The sequence below is a fragment of the Ammodytes marinus genome, assembly GCF_949987685.1.
Source record: "Ammodytes marinus genome assembly, chromosome: 11".
NCBI lineage: Eukaryota > Metazoa > Chordata > Actinopteri > Uranoscopiformes > Ammodytidae > Ammodytes > Ammodytes marinus.
In genome coordinates this window covers 9,221,011-9,246,373 of record NC_137215.1, presented here as the reverse complement: position 1 = coordinate 9,246,373, position 25,363 = coordinate 9,221,011, and the positions used below count along the sequence as shown (strand labels likewise).

The window sequence follows — 25,363 nt, the reverse complement described above, 5'->3', positions numbered from 1 at the left end:
CCATGTTTGTCTCATTGTTTTTTCCTACTTCTTTTGTCCCTTTTATTTTCCTTCTAGCATTTGTTGTCGAGGTGACCCTCGCGGTACACGTCAGTCCACCGCCCTTGTAAGGCCTGTATAATGTCGTTATGTGAAACCATCTTTAAGTTTTTGATTAAAGTCGTGCGAGACTGCAACACAGAAAACCAAAGCTGACAGAAAAAAAATGAAAACACGTGTTACTTTTTTTTTGCTGTGAATGTTTGCATTGTTAATCTTCCCTTTGCCATTCGCCTACTGTAACCTCTTTCGTGTTTCGTTCGTGTCATACACATTTTGAGCATCACCTGTATGTTGCTTTGTATTTATGCAATAGTTGCAGTTGTGACTATGATGGTTTGTGGATTTAGGCCTGACTTCACTATACAGAGTGTAACGCAAAGTACAGGCAAAATAAGAAAAAAAATAAAGGAATACCTTTTTGAATGTCCAACTTAACTGTTTCATGTCAATGATTTACTTCAGTTTTCAGATTAGAAATACTTAAAACAATCTGCCATCAACATGTCAGTTGATAGACTTGATTTTTAATTTATTTCTTTAATAGTAAAAGTATATTGTAATTGAAGTTTCAGAAGCCATTCTTCTGAAATACATGTTTCTGTAGCACCCTCTAGTGGATTTAAAATATGTGACACTTGAGTGTATGAAGGTCAATTAGAGGTCATGAAATAACACCTAAGTGTAACTGCTTGTGAGCAGTATAAAACAATTAAATTAATGTTTTTAGATTGACACACAGTTATGTAGTTTTAAGCAGATATAAGGACATTTTTAAGAGGTTATAAAATCAAAAAGCTCATTAAATATGAACACACAGACATGATTCATAGGGATTTACCCTTTCCAAGGATATTATCATCTCTGATGTCCATGGGGGAATAAACATCCATAAATCCAGAAACACAGGGGAAAAATGCATCGTATAACTACAGAACTTGCCTGAGAATCAGCACATTTATTAGTTTCCTTCTGTATCAAATTCAAAGTGAGCCATCGATAGTTGTTGTTCATGTGGGGTACATAGCACACAGCAACAGCTAATTCATACTTGTAATGATGTAATGATGTGCCAAAATGTAAACAAAAAAAGACACTGTAGCTCTGGTAGCCTAAAGCGTAACTTACACTTCCTGTTGGCAGGCATTATGGGGACTTTATTTCTAAAAGCTGGAGCATCATTATTTACCAAATAAAGTGTAATACAGATGAAAACAATCCATTAATGTAAATTTATTATGTTTGTTACACAATACATATCTGTTGACTTTACTGTCATTGACATTGTCAGACCTTTAAGCGGCCTTTAAAATAAACTCAAAAAGTCTCCAGAAAACCAATATCCCCAAAAAACGTTCAAAAGAGCCAATCATCAATGAGAACAGTACATTTTATTTTATTGTTTCCAGCTGCACTGTATGCTATATGTTCACCTTGTACAAGAAACAAATACAAATACTCACACTAAAAACCAAACAATCTGCTAGCAGCCGTCTCTTGCTAACGTCACGGGGGCTTAAGAGGGGGGGGTGGATGTGTTTCACAGAGGGCACGATGCCTCCGAGAGCCACAGCTGGCTTTCATTACGAGCAGGAAAACAAAGAAACTATAGGGAGGAGAGGAGAGGGTGGGGTCGTTCACATAAGACTATGATTATAAGAACATTTAACAAGGCAATACAAATCTAACAGGACTGAAAACCTTCAACATCAAAAAAACATACATTTGATATATAAAAAAAATAATACCCCAATGAAGAAATGGTGACATGGACACATAAAAAGAAATAATCCGGACTTGTTTTTCTTTCCCCTTCTTTTTTTTCTGTTCCTGTTCAGATTTGGACATATTTGATGTAAATATTTTTTTCCTGAGTCAGTAAGAGATGTTTTTCCTAGCGCGTTCGAGGGTGCTGCAGTGTACTGTAGGTCCTTTGGATGAGAACATATATAATATTCGGGGCACTAGCCAAATATTGTAGGTACCTCAGTTCAGCAGAGTTGGAAAAGTTACAACAGTAATATTCAATTGAGGTGTAACACTCAACTTTTTTCCTCCTCATTCTTTGCTTTTTTGGTTGAAAAAAAAGGGTCATAATTATTATCATTATTTTTTTTTTAACCTCATGAGCCAAAATAATCTTCCTGGAACCGTAAACCACATCTCCTGCCCCGCATGTCGTCTTTACATTCAGGGGCCACCAGCCACGACAATTAGAAAAGAGCAAAGAAGGACTGTTGGAGACGGCATATGCTGCTGTTGTCATCAGCTGCTAAACATAAATGTGTAACTGTAACTGTAATCCATCTATTTTCACACACACTGAAAAACAAATAACATAAAAACAGATATTCACTTGCAACAGAAACACAAAATATAGAATAAACAGAAGAAGAAAAATAACAAAATAACACAAGACATGTTTCAGGCTGAAATGGGTGAAATTTGAGGGTGGACGGACGGGAGGGGAAGCGGTTGCTTGATGGATAGTTTATGGAGTCAATGTTCCTTTTTCAAGCTCCTACTGTTAAACCAGGGAGGGCGGGTTTGGATCTCCATCTTGCACGAGGTTATGTCAACGTGTCCCAGATAGTCAAGAAGAACCTCCCTACAATATACTCAAAAAATGAAGATAAAAACTGAAATATCACTTGATAGACTGAAAAGAAAAAAGATATGGAGAGGGGAGGGGAAAGGTTTTAATGAGTTTGACGGTCAGTCCCATCTGAGAGTGGCAGCTCATGTCCGCGTAAAACAATCCGCCGTCCTCACGTAGTGGTTTCATACAAAAAAAAGAAAACGTGTGTAGAGTCTGCTGGTAGGTTCAGATGGCTGAAGTCAAGCGTACAGGTGGATGGTTGGGATCGGTCGGTAGGGTTGCTGGGTCCTAGTTTACATAGTTTTTTTAACCCGTGCCCCTTCCCCCTCTCTGCAAAGGTTAATGGCAGCAGTCCTTTCTACGGCTCAGTCATGTGCTCTCTCATGGGCTCGCCGCCATTTTTCAGGGGTTGGTTGGGGGAGGTGGCCTGTGACGGATGGGTACCAGGGGGCAGGGTGTGGGTGATGGGCACTCCCCCGGGCACCAAGCCCTCCATAGGTCCGGGAATCCTGCCGGGGGCCACGCCCACCACTCCAGGAGGGAATCTGGAGGAAAGCAAAAGTGATCAATTGAAAGTAATGTGTGTTTTTTTTTATACTATTCTTACATTAAGACACTGACTGAGGCTTACTGGCTAATCATTGATCCATGCTACATTTAAAAAGGTGGAGTCAAACGTTATTGTCAAAATATTTTTTTGTCAAAATCATTGAATATATCCTCAAGATCAGACTACCTGTACATACTTTCTGTGCACTGGTGTTAATACACAGCCTAAGCTTTGTAAAAAGGCATGTTGCTAGGTGTGGTGAACCCCCTTTGTTTACATGCCCATTCACAGAATCTAGGCTGTGTATTAACACCAGATTATTTTTCAGCGCGCACACACAGTGGATATTCACTGGTTTTGACAAGCTGATGGGCGGAGGGAGACGTGTGTATTGCAATAAAACAACTGAGAGTGTCTCAGGTTTTTTGCTATGAGTCAAGATATTTTACAAAATTAAATCTGGTGTGCTCCCATCAAGTTCCAATAGACCCACCTCCTTGTCCTCTTCCTCTACTCCAAATCTGATTCCTGTCTTTACCCGTCACTTTACTGTCCCATAATAAATACGGTAATTTCACAATTTTTATTTCCTTGCACACAATGTTGCATGAAATGCTTAGGAAAAGATTATTGCAACGCATTCAACGCTATAACCAACAATGAATGTGTGATCATTTCTGTAAAGATCTCCCCATTTTTATGATATAACGTTTGTTTTTCTGCATTTAGGGTGGGGAACGGGGTATGAATGAGATACTGGGTAGAGTGGGTAAAGTTACTGGACAGTTACAGTGAGTGAAGCAGAAAAAGGGGCCACAGGTTTCAATGGGATTTGGAATTTTTGTTAATAATGATGTTGTTCATTTGCCCTGGCCTGTGGGCCAGCAGTTGTAGTATTCATTTACCTGGTTGAGAATTAGGTATATAATTTGTCCTGCATTCCCCCCGTTGCTATGGCCTGTACCATGGTTTGGTTCATTCGGCTGTGTGAGAAAAGCAGTTCATGCTGGTTGAGACAATAAATATTGACTGAAAAACCAAGAACCTAAACTTTACAAGATTCATTTGGGCCAAGTTGTCTGTAGAAAAAAAAACTAAAAAAATAGAAATCATCCTAAAATTCAGGATAAAAAGATAAGTCAGAATTGTGACAAACAATCATATGAACATCTGGACGAGCCCAACACCCCCCCTGTGCTACACCTCATTTACTGCAGGTGTTGAGATGAGGCAGGTGATCTCTGTTGGCCTGCCGAGACCAGCCTGATCTCCCAAGCTTCACATTTGTTTTTCTCCTGCAGATCAGTGTGGACTTTCTCCAATCTCCGTTGGGAGGGCGCGCGTTCTGACTTAACATCCGTCCCTTAGTGGAAGGCAGCCTCTGAAGTGGGGAAGGCCTGATCTGACTGGAGGCCAGATTGACAACTACATGAACCAATCAGGGGCTGCCTTCCACTAACTGACAAGAATGCGGGCCCTAATTGGCTGCTGCCCATGAAGATTGGAGAAAGTCCAGACTGATCTTCAGAAGAGAAAAATAATGTGAAGCTGGCAAGATCAACCTGGTCTGGCCAGGCTAGATCTCTGTGCGGTGAGAGATCGGCCCTGCTGGCTTCACATCAATACCCCCTCCTACCTGTAGGCGGCGCCATTCATCTCAGGATGCATTTGTTGTTGTTGCTGCTGCTGCTGCTGCTGTTGCTGCTCCATCATTCCCCAGGGCGCCGTGGTGATGAAGAACTCTTTGTTGACACAGTTGCGGAGGCTGTCTGGAATACGGCCTGTGTGTGTACAAACAGGGATTGAACATCGGTGAGCATTGACAACAATGTTGCGTGGAAATGCGTGCGATCAATGACGTGTCCTCACCTGTGACGGCTCTGCGGATTTCTGTGGCGGCGGCCTCTCTCATCTCAAGTGACGCCTGCTCACTGTACCAGGCGGTGTGGGGAGTGCAGATCAGGTTGGGGGCGTCCTTCAACGCACCTTGGGCAAAACTGTTCAACGGCGAGAGAAAGAAATAAACAAAGTGATTCAAAGGTACACAAAACATTCTCTAGATATTAGTGGGGATTTTCTATTGTATTAGCGTATACTGTTAACCTTGTGAACAGATTTGAAATGTTGTCATGTACACTGAAGTCATTAAGATTAAATCAGAGAACCGAATAAAGGAATAACGACTGGTGTTTAAAAGCTGTTTCATTTAGAAGCCGAAATGTGTGATGGTATAAAAAAAAATTATTACGTGAAGGGCTCCGACTCGTGGACGTCCAAGGCGGCTCCCCGTATCCGGCCTTCTTTCAGGGCCTGAGCCAGAGCTTTCTCATCCACCAGACCTCCCCGCGCCGAGTTGACCAGGAAAGCCCCTTGACGCATCTACACACACACACAAACGATAGAATGCATTGATATTATTTCAATGTGATTTTCAGCAATCCACATATCAATCCATCGTGGGAAGGCTTTTTGGACAAACCCAATACAGAGGAGGAAACAAATTCTCCACATCTCTAAAACATAACTTGATTTTCTGTGCAAAAGCTAAGAATGTGTAAAAACAACAATGTATTTCGCCGTAAATGGTTGAAATGTTTATCAAACCAATAAAATGTAATACAACCTACAGTTTACTACATGTCCCCCAGGTGGCAGCAGTGATCAGTGATATTTTAGGGTGACAAAGCTCTGTTCAAGTAGACAACTATTGGGGACTCACCTCCCATTTGGAGATTAAAAGACATGTTTTGTTTTTGGTTAGCTTAACTGCTGATACATTGAGGCTGGTTAACTTGCATGGCCTAGCCACGGAGCTGGAAACTTTGACTTGGCTGGTGAGTAGCATTCCTTGGCCTGCCACTTACTGCTTTGTTGTAGGTGTGGTGTGCTACTCGGAGTATACAAGTCCACAAACATACCATGGGCTCTAAACTGTAGTAGGCTATGTTGGGTTACACTGCAGTGAAAACCATCTAAGCTAATGTTTACAGGTTTATAATATAAGTATGTCATATCACTGGGTTCTGTTTGGGTCCAAATGAGAGAAAAATGACATCATTCATATTTACTTCAACCTGAAAGTCAGTTTGTTTGGCTTATCAACAATTAGGAATATGCACAAGAACACACTTTGTCTGCACAATTCTCACACACACACAAACACACACTTTAGGTCACACTGACCTGAGAGTTATGAAATAACAGAAACCGTGAGGAAGAACAGACTGATTGCAGTCAATCCACCCCCACATGTACAACCCTCCTATTCTAGATTCAAGGAGATTCTCCCAACAACGCCAGTGTTTCTTTGCTTGTTCTGACTATCTTACTGCTCATTAAAAGGTTGTTTAAACAGCCTATAATTGGAAGATGCCAGCTAGGGAGCACTGGCAGCCAAGAACGGTTACTGGCCAGCAAAGGCAACTGCCAGTTCGCTGGGTTAAATCTGACATGATGCTGATCAAGATTGAAATGTTATTGAGTTGAAGTCGCAGGCTCTTGTCAGCCTTTCAGACATTGTCATGTGTTTCATTTCAGATCTTCTATCACCTGATGCTCATATCAGAAAAAAGATACACAATTCATCCCTGGAGTTTCTTCAGCACAGAGGGTCCCCTCACCTGTTTGATGGTGAAGTCGTTGATGAGGTGGTGGTTGTGTTCGTTCAGGTTGCAGTGCAGGGACACACAGTCACTCTGGTAGAGCAGGTCCTGTAGTGTGTAGACCCGCTGTACGCCCAGAGAGCGCTCCAAGCCGTCCTGGAGGTAGGGGTCGTAGAAGAGCACGTTGAAGCCAAACGCCTTGGCCCGAATCGCCACCGCCTGGCCGGAGCGACCTGAGATAATCAAAATAAAGCATGGTCTAAAAAAAAACATACTGATTTGTTTGGTGCCCTTCAAAAATCACTCTTTGTCAAAATCAGTGAATACCTCCTCACAGTCCGCTACTGCCGTGTTTCAAGCTACTGTGGGCCGGTTTGTTTACATTCTCTTTGTTAACATACCCGTTTACAGAGCCTAGGCTGTGTATTAACACTGGCATTTTTTCCAGCGCACAGGCAGTAAGGAACGGTAGCGGGAACGTCGGGAGATATTCACTGATTTTGACAAATAGTGATTTTGACAACAAGCGTTCTCCAGAATCGCCGACTCCACCTTTTATTATAAACTGATTTGTGATCCCTTAACGTGTCATCCAGAACCATCATCAGATTCAAATATGAATGTATCCAATTCCTTAATTTGTGACCAAATACGCAAAAGATTGGGCAAATATATATGTTGAATAAGTTATCTGTACACTTTTGAATGCACCCCATTTTTCACTTCCTTGCTCTGACAGGGAAACCCCCAAAGAAAGGAACTCACCAAATCCGATGAGGCCGAGCGTCTCTCCTCGGATCCTGGCCGCCCCCGACGCCACCTCCCTGATCTGCTCCACGCTTTGGACCCGCGTGCCCTCCCGAAGAGCCTGGTACAGCCACGTGTTCCGCCGGTACAGGTTGAGGATGTGACAGAGAGTGGAGTCTGCCGTTTCTTCTACAGCGGCAGAGGGAATATTGCACACTGCGATGCCTGGGTAAAAGGTGAAATGGGAGAGAAAAAAATGGCGCTTTAAAGATGACAATGACATAGATACTTCAAAATATCAGCAACACCATATTTTGCTGTCATAAAAAGGTCCAAAATGTACTGTGTTAAAATGTGTTTATTTTACTAAACCTTGTCTGGTTGCGTATGTATATTTCTCCAATACAACCATCTTTAATGGCTCGTCAGGAGGCCATAAGGGTCTGAGCATTTGTTTTTTCAAAACTTTGAACCAAAAATGAAGGTTATTTTTATACAGAAGGATTTGTTGATAAGTTGTTAATTGATTCATGATACATTTATGATCTAGTTTGTTCTTAAAAAAATATGCAGAAAATGCATTTTTAAGACCTCTACATAGTATTTTTTGATTTATTAAATGAAAAAAGGAAGAATCCAAAATCTGTTCTGTAAAAACTCTGGACACTAACTTGTAAAAATGAAAAAGGTTTGGAAGAAAATGAAGAAACAATAGAGCTTAAAAGATAACAATGACATAGATACTTCAATTGACAAGTAACTTTATTGCTTCACAGATTTTATAGTTATAATAGTTGGTTATAATTAATCGAGCTGTTTTGAAGAGAGATTTTTCTGTTCTTTATTTCCCAAAATAATTGGCAGTACATTTCTTTGTCTTTTTATGACCACCTATTGAATAAAACCGACCCTGTAAAAGGATAAGAGCATAATTATAACTACTAATTATGCCCATCAAAAGAAAATTTCTAAAAAAAAAATATATATATATCCACGTCAGCGTACAGAAATGTATCACCACAAACGACAATAATTAGGATATCACACTAAATCCTGCTCTCGTATCAAACATATGCCGGAGGGGCCAAGTGGGAATCAGAAGGGGGAGAGTTTTCATATCGGTGTTGGAGCATCTGCTCTGCATTATGCAATCATTTCCATTACATATTCTGTTTACAGTGTCTAATAATTCCTGCTCTACACACGCTGCTGCTTATGTTAAGTCAATAGAACAAGATGAGTTTGGTTTGGAGCCGAGCCAAAAAGATGCACTATCATTATCCATGATGCATCATTTCTGTTCAGAACTTGTGTTGATTGATGCTTTATTTTTTATTCGAGCCATATGGGCTCATACGACGCCTCCTTGTTCATCATTCTCAGCATATGATTAAAGGTGCACTATGCACTTTCAGTGGAGGGGGATTTGTTTACATTTGCAGAGCCTTCCGTTAGTTTACAAAACATATTTTCTCTCCATCTAATTGCTGGTATTGGATAATGATGTCATCATGAATGAAAACAAAACGATTTGGAGGAACATTAAACCAAACATAAGACTTGGGGCCAAACTGTGGGCCCTGCTGCTGTAAACCACAACAACAGTGGAACAGTAACTTTTAGAATATACCTTAGAAAACCCAAAGTTACATAGTGCACCTTTAACATCTGCTTTTTATTTTTTAACCACCACTCTTTTTTTCTATCCATCCATCATCCCCATTTGTTTCTATCCATCTGTCCCTGAGTCTCACCGAGCTCGCCGGCAGCCTTGATGTCTATGTTGTCGTAGCCGCTGCCGATGCGGATGATGATGCGCAGTGCCTTGAACTTCTCCAGGTCTTCTCTGGTCAGGGTGATGGTGTGGTACATCATGGCTCCCACCGCCTCGTTCAGAACCTGAGGGACATTACAGAGGAGGGGGGGTGTCATTGTCACTGACCTATTACATAACATTAGTACCACAAGCTCTTGCTGTGTTGTAGACGGAACTGGAATTGGGTGGTTTCACAGCATTATGTATGAGCAACATGTTGTAGCTTTTTATATACTATCTATGGTTGTAGCCTGAGTGCAAACTGATTGTTTATATGCGCTCTAAAATAGCAGTGGTATGCTATGTGTTTATAAAGAGTGCTTGCCGACGCTGTTTTTTTTTTGTCACAACAATTCATTCATTCAGACTGTACATGCAAACAAGGTTGGAGTGCAGATGTGGGACAGGACCATAAAGTAAGACTGACAGCTGCTGAGAAACAAAGAGAGCATGAGCAAGAAGCTGCTCCAAGATATATGGCTGCAACATAACAGGTTTAAATGTACAAATCCACTAACTGAATTAACCTAATTCAGACAGATTAGCAGAGCCATGAATTTACAACTTGTTTTTTTTCATAAATTGGAGTTTGCTGTAGTGGATGATGGATGCTTAGATTCAAGGTTAAAGCTCTCCTCATGCAATTAATCTCATTACTTGAGCGAAGCAGGCCAGCAGCAGGCTTGGCTGGAGAATGACAAGCTATCAACAGTAAAACAAGATTATTTGTATGGTGTTAATCATGAATATTGCAAAGGCAATGGCAACACACTACACATATTCTTCACCAGTGTAATGACACATTGACAATGCTTTAAAGACATAAGCAGGCACACAGATTCATATTTAGTGTAGCTCGGTTGTAATAATCTACTCATTGAACGCTTTAGTTGAAAAGCGATTTTCCCAAAATATAAAACTATTCTCTCAAGATTATGCCCCAAAAACTCATTCAATACATGATTGTATCAATTTTATTAAAGCATAACCACAGTGTTTAAAAGCCCCTGTCAGTTCTGCTTCCTCTGTGTAATTTTACACCTCTAATTATAGGATCACAGACAGGAGAAATGTCTGAAGTTGGGAGTTCTGGTTTGGCATTAATTTCTGGGTTTCAAAATGTGATGAAAATGTGCTTTGAATTTAGCCTACTAATCTTCATTAGGCGGTCTCAAAAACAAAAATGTAGGGAGTCCGCGCCTGAATGTTCTTGTCTATCGTGACACTATCAATTATCAAATAAAGGACCAAATACCAAAAAAAAAACAAAGAATTATAATCCAAACGCTATCATTGTATGATAAAGTACTGACATGCTCAATGTCTCTTAAAACCTTATTTTTTTCCTGATTGGTGTAGTGGTTTCTGTACGAGCGAGAAACCTGTCAAGTAGAGAATGACATTCTACAACTGTTGTTGAGATATTTAGTGTCATTTTTACATTGCACTAAAACAGCAACACCTAAAACCTACAAACGGTAGTAACTGATATGACGACATTTAAAAATAAAACACCTGGAGTCTTTAAGTGACTGATTCCTAAACCTCTGCATCTGCTCACATCTAGGCGGCGCATGCAAAGAGACTGCAGCGTGCTTTTGTTTGCCTGTTTGGTGTGTGAGTTTGTTTATATAATTGTGTGTGAACAGTGCTTCACTCACTACTGAACCTTGCAGTGTATGTGTGTGTGTGTGTGTGTGTGTGTGTGTGTGTGTGTGTGTGTGTGTGTGTGTGTGTGTGTGTGTGTCTGTCTGTGTCTGTGTGTATAGAGTGCCCCATCTGTACCCTTTTGCTGTGCAGTTATAGTTGTGGGAACGCTGCCAACATCTATTCTCCCAGATGGGTCCTCAGTGTGAGTAATGAGTAACTTACTGGACAGGGACTGCTTGTGGTTGTGAGTATGTGAACAGGGAGAAGGCTGGAGTAATATACCAAATAAATACTTGATATACCGCATGCCCAGACTGACTACTGAAAATTGAGCGGAAGTACGTAGGCGGGCGGTGCCAGGGTATGCATGCGTAAGACCTGTACATAATGTTTTTATTATAAAATGAAAAAAGGCTGTATCCGAAATCTGATCTGTAAAATCATCGGACACATGTTGTATGAATGAAAAAAAAAACAGTTTAACTCTGGCTTTATCCATCATCTACATTTTTGGTTTTTAAAAAGATGCAAATGTACGCATATTTAGTTTAAAATTGCGATGTTGCAAGAAAATTTGCTATAAGTGGAAGAACCCTTCCAGCTCCCTGTTTGAACGCAAAGACACAAAACAGTCCAGCCCGGATTGTCAAATTGCTACTGAGTGGCTCCAGTGCAAAGGCAGTAAAATAAGACAAACGCTTCACCCACTCTGGCTCAGAACAATTATACTGCATTTCTATTAGCAGCTTCGCCTCCTCCTCCATATTTAACAACGCAGCACTTCAGCATCCAGTGGGATTAGAGTCAGTGATGAAACCATTACAGTCGCACTGGGAGAGTGGAACAAGCCAATGGGTTGCAATATTATTAAAACATTACAGAGGAGGAGACACGTACAGAAAGAGGGGAGAGGTGATTCGTCGGCACTTGACTGAAGGAAACGTTTTCAAGAATTATATTCAAAGTTCATATGATGTCAGTATCAAAGTGGGCCTGTGTGCTTGTGACTTTCTGCAGACACTGCCTACAACTACACCACTTCAACTCTAAGGGAGAAACAGTAAAACAAAGAATTGCAAATAATCCTAATTGGCAAAAACTAACAAATTTTTCTGTCTATTTGCTTTGATGCATCTATTGCAGGTGACATGTGGGCATCTAAAAAAGCTATCTCTGTACCTTTTCATGTATCTCCTGTGTGGACTGTGCATCACAGAAAGCCACGGTGGCTAGATCTTTGAGGATGGGCATCTCCACGGTGCAGTCGCGCCCGTCCAGCAGCGCCACCAGGGGGCGCGGGTGCATAGGCCCATTCATAATCTGGGGCCGAATACCTGCAGAGAGAGAAGAGAGGCAAGTTCATTATTTATGTTTGGCACACACACACACACACACACACACACACACACAGTCAAGTGAGCTGCAGAAGAAGCAGTAAAATGTAAAAAAAAAAAAAAGAAAAAAAAAAAAAAAAAAAAAAAGAAGAAGCCAGCAGCAGGAGGTGTTTGCCCAGACTGTTACTGTGTGTTTTCGCCAAATGCGATAGGCTGAATCAGTGCCACACACACACACACACACACACACACACACACACACACACACACACACACACGCGCACACAGATGAAGTTCTCTACTTTAAACTACTATCATCTTCTCCATACCTGCCAACACTGGTCGATGTTGCATACACAAACAACACACACACACACACACACGAGTACAAAGCACTGGTGATATGAATAACCCCCCTCTCTCACTGTTATCCACACTGTTACCAGGCAACAGGTCCTTTCACCCCATGAGGTCATCACCTCAGTTATCCTATCAACGTACAGAAGCCTGCAGGCCTTCAGTGTGTCTGTGTGTGTGTGTGTGTGTGTGTGTGTGTGTGTGTGTGTGTGTGTGTGTGTGTGTGTGTACCATCTGTACAGTTTTCACTCAGAAAAGACACTCCGACACTTTAAGAAAATCTAAAAGGAATTCAATGATCTAATTCATACTCCAAGTTTGTGGTCTCAAAGTGAGTTTTTTTGGCCGATCGATTGTCACTGAATTGTGATAGTGTCAGGGTTAAAACTAGAAATCTGCCAGAATTGAGATATTGAGTGTCTTACTTGACTTCATAGACAGGTGGATACAGTAGTCTCTGTGGCAGATAACTTATTATTCCTTAGGTGATAAGAAAATAGTGTCATGTTGAAGGAAAAAAATCTTGAGCCAAATTCCACAAAGAAGAGCGAGAGAAGAGGGAGAAGGAGAAAGGAGAAGGGAGGGAGGGAGGGAGGGAGGGTGCACACACCAGCACTCTCTGGCTCCCTGCTGCCTGTTGTCATGGTGATTAGAGGATTTTGGGCAGGATTATGAAATATTTTATTTAGTGACATCTGCGCTGCTGGAGAGGACATCCAAGCCCGCTCGCTCTATATGTCAGTCTCTCTAACTCCTCCAGCTTTGGGAAGTGTTGTGTGTGACCCTACACGACTACAACATGCAAACATATGTCGTTTGAAACAGATTGCATGTCTCTAATGTAAGGGGAATAAATACAAAAGAAAAATGATAGTTACAGCACCGTTCTTTACTTCTAGACGGTTATTGGAAATGTTGCATCGATGGTGTATAAGATTAGAAGATGGCTGTTCTGAAATGGTACTTTCTGGTCTACAATGTAAAATGCCTAATTCTCTCAATAAGCTTGCTACTGTGAATAGCAGGAACCTACATGAAAAGAACATTTTGGCTATTTCAATGTGAACAGATTTGTTTGTGTCTTTTTCTGTCTCTGATACGTACTTTACTTGAGGGACAATGTTGTTGACACTTTACTACACTATCTCCATGCTACCTAATAATTCCACATCTCAAAGGGGAAACAATTGTTTCGTCCACTACACTCCACACATCTCTTTACACAGAAAACATGAGACCGACCTGTACTTTTTTTTTTAGTGTCAATTAATCTCATAACTGGCTGCATTCCCTCTGTGTGGAGTGAAGATGTGCGGATTAAGGAGGCAGTACGGGTTTAATCAAATAAGCTAAATGCATTATGGGAATGCATTTTCGGAGTTTGACCCATTATAAGCAAAACATTCAAAAAACAAGATATATCTTGGCGTTGTTTCAGATGAGTGAAAGATTGAGTGTAATTCCTCAGTATCTGTCTCTTGTGAATTCCCCCCACTTGATGAAAGTGCAATACTAATGTGCTGCAGTACCTAATTAACCGACATGCACCCTCAAATCACTGCTGTTTGATCCAAATATGAGACATTCTTTAAGACTGATCCAACCTATGTTATCAGGGCTCTTCAATATTGGAAAAGCCTCCTTGTGAACCAGCCACACGATTACTATCTGACAAACACACACGCTTGTTTGGATGAAACTATGTTCTGTTAGTAATAAGTGACCTTTTCCTGCAGTTATTAAAAAAATAATCGTTATGGTTTATGTTTTGAATACCTTGCCTCCAGTGTTTTGTGTTGATGGTAAGAGCTGAGGGGATTTGTGATCCACTTAAAACTGTGTTTCACAAAATGTTGTGGAGATGAAAAGATTATTTCTTATTATATTTTCATTATGTTTCAGCCATGACCAATATAATGATTGTGCTCCTAATAGAAGCCATTGCTTGGTAAAAGCCTAAATGGCGTGTCAAAAGAGAGGAATGGACGAGAGAAAGGAGAGAGGCGCGTGAAAGGCAAAGGTTAAAAGAGATAATGTGGAAGAAGTGACCTCGATCTTTCGGTTCCATTTTTCAGAGTACAAGCTGAAAGCAAGCACAATTCTCACTAGAGGGACTCATTGTGATGGTGTGAGTGTGTGTGTGTGTGTGTCAGTCAGTCATCTAATGGTCACATGCAAGGGAACAAAGGAGACAAGGAAAGACGAAATCACAATCAATTTCTTAAACTGAAAACACACACAGAGAACAAGAAGCTGCTGCCTCCCAAAAAAGAGCTGCGTCACTTTTAGGAAGTAGGTCAACATTCTGTTGATTCATTATTTCCTGGTGACTAATAGCCTTTATAGGCAGGACGTGATGGCACCACATTTTAACACATGATGAATCTGTGGATAGTTAATGTCTAACAAAGGCTTTTAATAGATACCTGAACAGTGTCTTGAAGGAGCTTGATGATGATGGATTTTTTACTTCTATTTGTATTATTATGCATGACCAAATGTGTGGTTTGTATACTTAGTTTCAATGGAGTGAAAATTCAGACAGTACAAAGGTGTTGATGACCAAGACTTTATAACAGACTCTTGTCGCCATCCGTTCTGGGATTTTCTCTCACATCAAAGTTCAAAATGAATGGCTCACCCAGTCAGAAGAACACTGCTGCACTATGAGCAGAATCCATCATAATGTTAAAGTCATTGGGCCAGTCAAAAATAATCAGTGAAAGGCTTTAACTGCACTAATGGTGTCAGGAGGGGAAATTCTGTTTAGTAATGAGGATCTCTCAACACAGGTGTTCTCGACCGCTGTGCCTCTATGAAACACACGGAAGTGTGCAGCTTTGGTTGGTAACCGCTACAAAGATTTTTGAAACAATCAAAAGCAAAATGTAGATCGATATGTTTGAAATCAATATTAGACTATCAATCATTATATATATATATATCAAAATGTAGCAATGGTTTGCAAAATCGCATGTTTTTAAATAATTTCTTATTTATTTCTACTTAAGAATTTCCCTTTTTTTGAATGAGCAAAACAAACCCATCAATCAAAGTCTCATTTCCTTATTTTTCAGCTACAAATCACTTTGAATAATTCATTTGGAGAGCAGAATAATTTTCTTATGACATCAATGCAAGTCAATAAACACAATTGAACTATTGCACAGTCCTAAAACTATTTTGCATATGAAAAAAAAACCCTGAGCTAACCAGTCAGTAAATATGCCAGAAATGGCTTTAATGTATTTATTTATATTATTTAAATTCATATTTTAAAGATCAATGTTAGGATAGGAATATAAAACAGAGGTATGTATTATTTGGTCACTACAGGCTTATGTTAGACGAAATGTTGATTACCACTGGGGCATTATTGGCCCCTCGTGGAATATCACAGGGAATATTACCCGGACTTGGAATTAGCTTACAGCTGCAATAACAGTCATCTGTTGGATGTTAAATGTAGGCAGCAACATAACGGGCAATGGTGAATTCTAGATGATTAACTTTAACTTAAGAGAATGATTAGGAGAGGAGGATCGGGAGATAATTATTCTCTAATCACGAGAAAACTAATCCATTATACACTCCGCGGCCTTCTCTGCATTCAGATGGCTATTTATGGATTTTCTTTTTCAACCGGCAAAGGAGCACAAAAGGGAGAAGTAGTGAGTGTTTTATCCAGGCCATCATTTATTTGTCGTCATCCTCAGGTGGATCCTATAACGCCCATGCACACTGATCCCAGAGCAGCTTATAGTCGCATGGCGGTACTTGTGGGCCAGAAGTCCAGCTACTAAAGGATGGAGAGAGTGATCACATCTGGTTCTTTTTCTTCACTTTTTTTCACTAACAACTTGCCTCTCTCTCTCTCTCTTTTCTCTCTGTTTATACCCACCTCCCCCACTCTCGCCCTCCCCAGTTGGGTCGGCACTGGCCCGTTGCGTTTGGCTAGGAGCTTGCCAGCCGCCCCGCCCCGCCTTCCCGCCCGGCAGGCCAGAAACCCAGAAACTGGACTCTTGGGAACAAAGGCAAAAGCTCTATTTCTCTTTCTCTCTCTCTCTCCCCCTCTCCAAACACCAGACAGAAACACCGGACTCCCCTTTTTTCTAATGCGGCACGGAGCCGTTCTTCAAGTGCAGGATTTGCTGTTCCGTAAACTTCTGCCAGCAGCAGAAACAACATGACTCAAGATGGTTTACATTAGGGCGGTAGGGGTATTTTGGCTGGTAGTCTGTCGGATAAAAAAAATGCAAATTGCTTGTGTCAATTTCCTGTTATTGTACCCCCAAAAGCATTTATCATAGCAGCAGCCAGCCATTGTCTGTAAGCCAGTGAGTAATGAGGAAAACAAAAGCCCACAGCAGCCTCCACTGACTTAATCTAAACCTTGTTCAGTGTGTGACAGCAGATAGTCTCTTATCCAGTGGAGGGTCATGTGTTGTTACATCCCTCAAGGGGAAGCTTGAATCGATCATCCTTTAGCCAGCGCTAATCACAAGCTGGAGGATTCTACAGGAAGTATGAAAGTCTTTGGCAAGGAGCTGGGCGAGAGCATACTTTACAACCACAAATGGATTACAGATGTTCCAAAAACTAAAAAGCCGTTTCTGGATTCTGACAAACAGAAATAGAAAGTTAGAGAAAGCGAAGTGTGTGAATACGATACGGTGTTTTAATTCTCTCGTTTGGTAAACGGCGATCTTGGAAAAGCACCTCAGAGAGCGCCGCTGCCAGCCCAACCGTGAGTCAGAGTTTTCAAAGGGGACAAGGATAATTTCCTGAACGGAGTGTAAACAATCGATGAAAGAAAATAAACCTTTAGCTCTAACCCTGCGTTTTGTCCCCCTTGGGTTTGGAAACCCATCTTTAAATAAGTATTTAAGAACCTCGAGCTACAACAGTTATCTGTATTTCTCGAGCTGTATTTTCCAACAGATTGTGTTCTTTGGGTTTTTGCGGTTTCATGGGTCTTCCGACATGCCTCGGATGGTTTACGGAGACAATTTCATTTGGAAGTTTTAAGCACTCCCCACAGATTTACTTGTGGTTTGTTTGCGAGAGGTAAACGCTCCACTTTGGGACCTGCAGAGTCACATTAACTTACCTGCACTATTGTGGTTTCCTGAATAATTACAGCGTGTACTCAGCGCCTCTGTCATCTGGGATCTCAGTTAATAGCCTTTCCGAGGACCTCACAGAGGAGAGGGGTGACACAGTTTACAGACACTCTCCTATTACCTGAAGTCACTTTCAGCTGACTCCAAATTACAGGTGACTCCCTCTAGCAAAAACCACAAGCTCGTTCCAGTCAATCTACTCTTGCCCTTTCTCTCTCTACATCCATCACCCCTCAGTTGTGTATGGTGGTGCTAGAAAGCTCTCTAATTACTCAAACGGGTGCTATACATGCCACGGGACGGTCCCACGCTGGTCCCCGCAACCGGCGGAACAATTAAACTGCAAAAACAAAAGGAAGTGAGGAAGATTTTCCATGGCATGATGATGTCAAGGCCACAGCGGCGGTCCCCGAGTTCACAGTCAATTTCAGAGAAAAAAAGCATAACTCTACAGTTGAGGCAGAGCCAAACGGGCTCAACGGGCTTAGGACCAACAGCTGGTTCTGGTTACCTAGCAACTCCCAAGCTGGGGGCCTCGGCGGTGGGATAGTCCGAGAGTGAGAGGGAGGGGGGGTCGAGCCGAGTTGATAACCCAGCGGGTTCTCTTTGTGGCAAGTGCAGCAGTGAAGAGGAAAAAGCTTGATTTGATCAAATCTTCTTGACCCCGGAAAAGGCAACGGGACGCAGGGCCACCCAACCTGGCAACCCAGACACGGAGCGGTTTTTCAACATAAGTGGCACCTAGGTGATGTTCTGCAGCAATGTCCAGGGTGACATCAGGAACACAAACATGCTCACCGTGGCCCAACACGGCTCAATACAGTGCATACATGCACGGGCACATCACACACACACACACACACACACACACACACACACACACACACACACACACACACACACACACACACACACACACACACACACACACACACACACACACACACACACACACACACACACACACACACACACACACACACACACACACACACACACACACACACACACACACACACACACACACACACACACACACACACACACACACACACACACACACACAGTTTGGCTGTACTTCGCTTCACACCCACCTACAGATGATGACAGATGATGACAGGTAATGACCAGCGATTATCAGGGATGTCACAGATTTTGGTAAATAAAATGTTCCAAGGGCATTCTCAGCTCTCACTGTCAACCCTCTGTTCTGTTTCACTTTAGTGCTGGTTGTGTGTATAGCCACCTGTCCTGCACGCTACTCACAATACAAAATACGGCAATGTTAAACTCTACAACTGTGTATTCATGTTAACAAGAATCCGGCGCCTGTGTTCTTGGGAGTGTCTACTTTCTGGAGTTGTGTTTACGATCTCCCTTGGCATCTGTAGAGAAAGATGGGAGGTGTAATCTATTTTCTTTTTTGCCAGACATTGCGTCCTCCAGGCCCCCCCACCGGACTCTATCAGCGCCCGGCTACATCGGCCTGTCTCTTGTTCCATGTGGACACACAAAGACCTTGTTTGTCCTCCCCTCTGGCCTGCCCTCCTCCAAACTTATCATCACCCAAACGGGGGGGGTGGGGGGGGAGAGAGATAAAAGGGCTGGCAGAGAAAGACTGGGGGAAAATTACATGTAAAAATGTGTGCGTGAGTGAGAGAGACAGAGAGAGAGACAGAGAGAGAGATAGAGGAGGGGAATAAAGCGGAAAAACACACGCACTGACATAAAGATATCACAGGTGTCAAATACAACCCACAGTGAGAGAGGGTAGCATCCATCCGTCACCATCTCCTCTTTAAATGTTGTCTTTTGTGCTCGGCTATAGCAAGGCCTAAAAGCTACTGGGGTCCCGAGACAAAAGATGCTGTCACTTGCTGATGAACAGCGGACCGTGCACTCGACCGGCTTTTACTTCACGTGTGAGTGTGCGCAGGTCGCTAATACGTACACACAAACACACACACACACACACACACACACACACACACACACACACACACACACACACACACACACACACACTCGCACAAAGCTGGCAGGGGAGGGAGATAAGGAATCGGTTACATCCACAGAGGCAAGCACTGACTGTTACAAACCTCGGACACAAAATCAAAAGCTATGAAACACATCTAACACGTTGTTTGTCACATTCTTGACATTTTTAAATGAGGCAGATTGGTTTAAAAAAAAAAAAACACACAATCTCTTTAGGATTTATTTTCCCACATGCATATGAGGACACAACATGGATTACAGTTAGGTAACAGTGAAACCACGGTATTTCAGGATGAACCAGGAAGAAGGTGCACATTTGCGACCGCTTGTGATTATGAGCTAGAGTTCTGCTACGATTAAGGTTACATTTTGTGATCCAAATGATATTATAATTGCAGTTTTCACCCGCATATTACGTATTGCTTATTTGAATATGATTTACTTTGGTTCTGAAGCATTTTATTGCTATTTCACATAATAGACATTTGAAATCCGAAAGTAACGAGCCCCCAACATACTACATGTGAATGTCTCTCTATCATCCTACATGTGACCGCCTCAATACACACACAGTGACACAACAGCTTTCACCCGCAGCTACAACTACAACCATTAACACTCCGTTGACCCCTTGGAATGACAAAAACCCATCTAATCTCCCCCCTGCCCTCGCCACTGTGGAGGAGTTCTGCTGATTTCAAAAACGCAAGGAAAGGCTGACACGCTCGCATGGGTGCCTGCCCTCATGCGCACACACTGTTTTCATGACACACTCCATTGCAAAAACATAAGAGGCTCATTAGTCTTAAAGCCAAATGTAACTCCCTCAACCCTCCCACTCCAGTGACCCCCCAAACCTCTCGCCATTACACACACACACACACACACACACACACACACACACACACACCACAGCTTTTTATTATAAATACCACTGATGAGTACACACGCACACACACACACATACACATTTAATGTACAGGACAATGTGAAACATGCTCCTTGCCTGTGAAATGCGGTCTCCACATTCTTCAAATCAGTAGCTGCACATGGCAGAGGTAAAGTAGTATGGAGAGGGATATATATCATATATTCTCACAGTTCAGTTTATCCTCGCCTCTCTATACCTCCTCCTCCTCCTCCAGCCTCCCTCTATTTCCTTCGCTGTCTTCTCTCTCTCTCCCTCCCTCTCTCTCTCTCCCAACTGGTCGTTTCCCCCCCAAAAAAAAATTAAATCTGTGCTCCTTCGTCACCTCACTCCTACCAGAGCCTCCATTTCTCAATTTACAAGACGGCTGGTACTCAGGAAGTGGGGGACTAAAAATAAGAAAAAAGAATAGAAGGTGGCACGGGCTGCGGGCCAGTGGGTGAGAGAGGGAGGATGGGAGAGAGCGACAACCACGATCGTCACCCACCCCCTGTGAGGTAAAGCAGTGCCTTCAACTCCTTTAATCCCCAAAGAGAGAGAGAGAGACAGACAGACAGAGTGGGGGCTGCTGGATACAGAGAGAGAGAGAGAAAAAAATCTCTAGTCGGGTTCAGCCAGCAATAATCAGCACTTCTGCAGCGCGATCTCCCTCTTTTCCGCCTCTCCAGCCAAGATCACTCGTCTATATATATATATATATATCTCTTTTCCTGCTCAGCCTCCTATCAGTCGCTCCGTCGCACTCGTCTCTCCCTTCACGGCAGGTTTCGGGCTATTCATTCAGACGTCAGGGCTCACTCCGTCAGCCTTTTGTTGCGAGTCGCAGAAAGAGAGAGAGAGAGAGAGACGGATAGTGAGAGAGAGAGAGAAAGAGAGAGAGAGAAATAGAAAGAGGAAGGGGTGGGGGGAGAAAAATGGGAAAAAGACGAAAAAAAAGACAGAGAAAACAAGCCGGTGCTACAGCTATGCGGGGGGAAAAAAGAATAGTGGGAGGTAAATAAAAGAGCCGAAAGAGAGAGGGGGGTGTGTGTGGTGATGTGTGTATGGTGAATCTGGTGATGTGTGTGTGTGTGTGTGTGTGTGTGGGGGGGGGGGTTCCTTGAAGAGCACCAGTCACAGCGCTCCTGGCACACGCACAACCGGCTCCCTCTTATTCCTTTCTCTCCGACCTTCCCCTTTCGCTCAACATATTTTCCTTGCCTCTTTTTTTCCCCCTTCCTCGCCTTCTCTCACATTCTGTTTTATTATTTGTGATCTGGCCCACACGGTCCTTTAAGAGTGCCAACCCCTTTCTAACCCCCCCTCCCTCCCTCCCTCTCTCCCTCCCTCCCTCCTCTCAATCCCTTCTTCTCAGTCTTGCTCACAAACTCTCCTTTCACGATCTCGCTATTTAGCATGAGCACGAGTTGATTGGTTTCTCCATAAGGAGCCGCCGAGTGCCTCCTCCTGTCTGGCCTTCGACGCGAACAAATGTTGTTCAGCGCACTCACGTCCACACTTGCCATGCCTGGCTCTCAAAAAGGCGGTAAATGCAAGCAAGCAAGCAAGTGACAGAGACACAGGTCATGAGGTTCAATACAACTGTGTGAAAGGTATAGACGCAGGTGAGACCGGAAAATGTTTCAGTATGGAACACGCATACAATCTGAATATTCTATTTTACTGCACTATCCTGCAGCTGCTAAATGAATTCCAATACACACACACACACACACACACACACACACACACACACACACACACACACACACACACACACACACACACACACACACACACACACACACACACACACACACACACACACACACACACACACACACACACACACCTGAATATCTCTGAGGATAGGAACAAGCAGGAAGCGTGTTCTTAGGGAAATCATCCTAGGAGTTAAATCCAACTACAGGAGAGACAGATAAGCATGTTTACTAGAACACAGGTCTGAGAGGGCAGCACAACACAGCATCACTTAAGACTCTGACGCCTTAAAAAGGATTTTGATTATGAAGGCTTAGAAGTCTGCCCGGGTGTCAAAGTGGTCATACCTAGACACAACACTACTTCTGTGGAGTGAGCATGCCTTCTGAAGATTTTCCGTCTGGCACTCACAGTGCAACGTATACAAAAAATATGCAAATATTTTGACAATCTGTTTGTCATTTAGGGAATATTCAAGAAAAAAACAAAGTCCCAATATTGACACCACTATAATTTCGTCTTCATTATATCAATATAAGACTCAGGCTAAAAATGCCAGTACTGGCCGGGCTATTATAGACATGAATGGACAAACAATTTGTTTAGAAGATTAACAGTCATGAATTAACAACCGTTTTGATAAGCTTTTAAATCACTGGACAAATTTATGAAGCAGAAATGCAAAATAATCTGCTGGTTCAGGCTTCTCAAATGTGAAGATTTTGGTTTAACATTGTTAGTTAAATATATCTTTGTGATTAGTGCTGTTGATTGGACAAAACAAGCTAATTTGACTATGTCATTTTCACTATTTCATGACATCTTATAGCCTACGTGATTACAAACAAACAAAATGAACCAATTACACAAGCACGTTGTGTTTACTCAAAACTGGGACAGGACAGGATTTTAAATTATAAAAGTGGCATAACCAATGCACTCCACATGCTCTTGTACTGTGCATACTGTGCGTATTGTGGTGTACTACATATGTTTACTTGTAAGCTCAATTGGAGTGTAGTGAGTTTAAAATGACTCCATTGAAGAGGTTTGGTTACAATGTGTAACCTAACCAGAGCCCACAAACCAGCAAGAAAAAAAAAACTCATTCATGAAATGATGGCACTGGAGGGAGAAGGGGCCTACAGTATAATTTGACCTCTAAAATGCACCAGCCCATCTGCTTTCCTGCATGACGTGCCGTGGCCAAATGATTGAAGCACTAATGAGATCGTGGGGTAGAACGGTGAGACCAGATAGAAATGAAGGAGAAAGAGAGAGAAGGCACAGCTGCAGGTGGACAACAGATGTTGAGTAGGTTTGTTTTCTCTCTTTTTTAGGGGAGGTGATTTCAACACATATACATTCTAGTTCACCTATTCATATCCCAACTGTGCATCACTCTCTCCCACTCTTCCACCTTTTTCTTTCTTTCTCTGTGATTTCAGCCAATTTCAGTGATTAGGGAGAGAAAGGGATGTAAAGAGGATGTGAGTGTATTTCAGTGTGTGTGTGTGTGTGTGTGTGTGAGAGAGAGAGAGACAGAGGATGGGAATTATTGGCTTATTACACCCCTCATGTATGCTGTAGACTCAGACTAATAAAGTGTGAACAGGCATCCATGAAAATGAAACACTGAACAAATATGCATATGCACACACACTGACTCATCCAGCTGTGTGTTTCGGCCCAATATCTATGAGAAAAAATAGAACACACACCTCCCTGTGTGAGAATAAAAACACTGTGAAACACAATCCCATTTACAGCCCTGTATGATCCTGAGCACGACTGACATGCCTACTGAGAAAATGCATAATATTTTTCCTCAGGTGCAAATGAGATTCATCTGCACCTCTAAACATATCTGGCCCTGCGCTCACGCTCACACACACACACACACAACACACACAACACACACAACACACACAACACACACACACACACACACACACACACACACACACACACACACACACACACACACACACACACACACACACACACACACACACACACACACACACACACACACACACACACACACACACACACACACACACACACACACACACACACACACACACACACACACACACACACACACACACACACACACACACACACACACACACACACACACACACACACACACACACACACACACACGCACACACACACACACACACACACACACACACACATGTTTACAGAGAACATGGTCAGCCTTGCCTCTTCCTCACTCTGGTCTAACGCCCGTGAAGATTTCATTTTCTCCAAATGAATAATTCAGAGTGAATCCCTGGTTGGCACTGAGAGGAGAGCAAAGAAAAGAAAAAAATAGAGAAAAGGGAAGTAGATTAGGAGGGAAATGAAAGGTAGGATGGATGGAAGAAGAAAAAGAGGAGAGAAGAGGTGGATAGGAAAAGAGGAGAGAGCAGGACTTTTGATGAGCAGAGTAGGAGTCAGGGTCTTTCAGTGTCTCATTTCATAGCTTTTTTTTTTGAGCTGCACATTTTTTGAGCGTGTAACCTCTTCCGTCTGTCCGTCCTTCTCTCTCTCTCTCTTTCTGCTCTCCTGACCAGCAGTTAATCACTTCAAGTCTCTCTGAAAAAGGATGCAGCAAACAGGCCAGAAGGAGCTTTTTTTTTTGCATCGATGGTGCAGACTTCACCTTTCTAGGTCCAGTTTCTTATAAAAATGCACCAGAACAGTTTATTATCTGTATTCTGTACGCATTGCAGCCGCAAGCAAACAGACAATAAAGCATGCCCTGCAGGTGTGATCGCTCTCAGAAGCAATGGGGGAGTCATTTTTTCTAGTGATATTGCTTTCACTTTCAAACAACGTCAAACATCTGCAGGGTCGAGCTTAAACTAAGACATTAAAACCATGTGCTACATTAACACACACCGTTAC

At 42.4% G+C, this 25,363-nt stretch overlaps 1 protein-coding gene across 2 annotated transcripts in view; it reads right to left on the bottom strand.

Annotated features, from left to right (window-relative positions):
- Nucleotides 1-1,037: 1,037 nt before the first annotated feature.
- The window catches only part of ctbp2a (C-terminal binding protein 2a), a 65,599-nt gene continuing 41,273 nt past the window's right edge, over nt 1,038-25,363 (bottom strand). Inside the window, exons 1-9 of one of the 2 annotated variants that reach the window (XM_080037080.1) lie at nt 20,822-21,514; nt 12,183-12,337; nt 9,292-9,436; nt 7,556-7,762; nt 6,809-7,023; nt 5,437-5,567; nt 5,058-5,185; nt 4,825-4,969; nt 1,038-3,183 (exon numbers count right to left, since the gene is read on the bottom strand). In XM_080037080.1, coding sequence (XP_079893206.1) covers nt 2,997-3,183; nt 4,825-4,969; nt 5,058-5,185; nt 5,437-5,567; nt 6,809-7,023; nt 7,556-7,762; nt 9,292-9,436; nt 12,183-12,337; nt 20,822-20,843 — 1,335 coding nt within the window. In that variant the 5' untranslated portion in view covers nt 20,844-21,514 and the 3' untranslated portion in view covers nt 1,038-2,996. Of the gene's footprint in view, nt 3,184-4,824; nt 4,970-5,057; nt 5,186-5,436; nt 5,568-6,808; nt 7,024-7,555; nt 7,763-9,291; nt 9,437-12,182; nt 12,338-20,821; nt 21,515-25,363 lie in introns of those variants that run through there. The other variant, XM_080037079.1, reaches the window with a different exon arrangement.